The sequence below is a fragment of the Polistes canadensis genome, unplaced genomic scaffold (genome assembly GCF_001313835.1).
Source record: "Polistes canadensis isolate GaletaPanama2010 unplaced genomic scaffold, ASM131383v1 scaffold_360, whole genome shotgun sequence".
In the NCBI taxonomy this organism is placed as follows: domain Eukaryota; kingdom Metazoa; phylum Arthropoda; class Insecta; order Hymenoptera; family Vespidae; genus Polistes; species Polistes canadensis.
The window spans coordinates 16,184-18,801 of NW_014569907.1; the positions used below are offsets into that span (position 1 = coordinate 16,184).

At 31.2% G+C, this 2,618-nt stretch overlaps 1 protein-coding gene across 1 annotated transcript in view; it reads right to left on the reverse strand.

The window, feature by feature from the left end:
* LOC106791968 (myosin heavy chain, muscle-like) overlaps window positions 1-2,618 on the reverse strand; it is a gene marked incomplete in the record, with an annotated part of 22,512 nt that overhangs the window by 7,117 nt on the left and 12,777 nt on the right. Inside the window, 1 exon segment of the mRNA XM_014758029.1 lies at window positions 1,820-1,923. Within this exon segment, the coding sequence (XP_014613515.1) occupies window positions 1,820-1,923 (104 nt within the window).

The following is a 2,618-nucleotide window of genomic DNA, read 5'->3' on the forward strand; positions in this document are numbered from 1 at the left end:
CTTTTCAATATGGCGGATGCTTGATCGATATAATCAATAATAATAACAATTAAAACAAAAATAGGAAGCACACACATAAGGACGAGAGACAATCGACGTTAATCTTCAAATACGTTCGAGTCAATTTCTTTCAAACGAAATATTATAATTAAAATAAATAAAACATAATAAAAACATATAACATAATAAAAAATTCATATCACTCGGAAGTTTGACGAGAAACGTCGTAGAATAAGCATAAGCGTGAATCGTTTGAAAAATAGAACACATTTGTAAGCGATTATGAAAAGTAAAAAAAAAAGAAAGAAAAAAAAAAAGAAGCTTTGCTCAAAATTATAATGAAAAAGAAAAAAAACGTATGAAAAATATAGAAAAACAAACGAAATGGCATAAGCTGAAGCTGAGCTTGTGTCGTGTAGCCGCTTCTCTTCTTTGAACACGAATCAAATCGAATAAAAGTTTTCGTTTGAAATACAAAGTAAAATATAATACAAAAAAGCAAATGATGATTTTAAAAACGAAATCAAATGATTTCGCGTTAATACGTCAATTGTTTTTACCTTTTACATGTCAAAACACTAAACAAGAACTACAACAATAATAATAATATTAATAATAATTACAAAAAAGGTAGAAGAAGAAGAATAAGAAGAAGATGATGATAAACAAAATCTACAAGCAAAATAATACGAAGAAACAAATTCAATCGTTCGCAAACGATTATAATTCTCACGTAATCATTGCTTTCATCGTCATCATTTTTTCTCACGTCGAAAGAAAGAAAATAATCAATTGGTGATGGGGGGTTCCGTGCAGTGGGGGCCTTGGGGGGATGATAATTTAGACTCACAAAGAGCCTAATTCAATAAGAGAGAAAGAAAGAGAGAAAAAATAGAAGACATTTTTTCTCTTAAGGGTTGTTGTTTCCATTGACAATCATTTTCCACATCGTCCTAAATACTTTTTTTAGGTTTAGGGTTGAAAATATAAATGATGATAATCAATTAACACGTATTTCAAATAAAAATTAATTCCAAATTGTGATCATATATTGAATATAATTGAACATAACGTAAACATTGTTTAAAATAACAACGATATTCTATTGAAATAATAATAATAATAATAATAATAATAATTCATATAAAAATAAATTGATTTTGATTTAGAAAAAGATAATGATCATAATAAATAATTGAAAAGAATTTCATTGATATTCCAACACTATCCAAGTTAAAGTACTACTTTCTAATGAAAATGGGTGGAGGGGGCTGGTCAAAGGAAAAAAAAACTAATGAAGAAATGAATCCTTTCATTACAAGCGACCCCCATATAATATATATAATGGGGGTTCGTTATACGAATACGTTTACTACGAATGAGTTAATCAAAGTAAAGAAATAGAAATATAATTAAATACAATATATATATAAATAAGAAAATTGGGGGGGCAAGAATTTCTAACGAGTATATTTAATTTAACAATTTTTACGGGGTACTACCAAACAATTGGATATATATTATCTACAAAATATCAAAATACAAATGTCATACAATACGTATGACAATAAATTACGTAAGATCCAACATGGTATAATCCAAGTGATCTCGGATCGGATATACGAGAAGAAAACTGGGGGTGTTCAGGGTGTTCAAGGGGTTCAGGGGGGGGGGAACGGAGAGGGGGTACTCACAAAAGAGAACAGAATAATAAGAAGAAATTGATAGAAATATATTAAAAGAGACTAATGTAAGGATCTTTTTTGTTCAACCCTTGACGACAATTGATATTTGTCGTTGATCTTTTAATTTGACTTACGTCGGTAAGCTGACATTCCTCTCCGTCATCAACGTTGGGGATCGTAACTTTTCCTTGTGCGACGTTGTGATAATCATGTATGTCGTTGGATAACAGACATTTTTCTGCGAATCATTTACGAAGAAGAACACAAAATAGAGAAGAAATTTGTTATTGAAATTTTTTCAAGAGAAGACAAAATAATACACATCATCTAATCCCTTTTTTTTTTTTTCTTTCGCTCTCGTTAGTTTCCATCGTCGAATCCTTGATTATTTTTTTTTTTCATTCCCATGGGGTGGTAAATTAAAAATCAAACCAAATCTATGGGAAAAGAAATTAAATGAAATTTAAAACTAACGAATGCCAACGTGAATCGAAATTTTCCTAAAAAAAAAAAACAACAAACAAACAAAGAAACGGCTTCTGTGATAATAGATGTGAGGAAAAAAAAATAAAAAAAATAAAAAGATTGAAGTGACGTGCGAATCGATGGTGATGCTGATCGGGGAGCGAGTACCGTTGGGGGGGAGGGAGGAGGAATAATCTCGTTCCTTCCTTTGTTCGAATCTGTTCTGTTCTGTTCTGTTAATTTTTTATTGTTGTTGTTATCGATTAAATAATTATAGTTTTTTCCCCTAACTTCCTTATTCGTCCCCCAATCTCCCCGCACCCCGATTGCGCCGGCAAGCAGCTGCTTTTGCAAGCGGGGGAGCGAGGGGACGGTTCCTGTCGAATCTTCAGCCAGATTTCATGCCACCTTGAGAGATCAAGAGAAACACTAGGATTAGATCAAATATATATATATATATATATATAT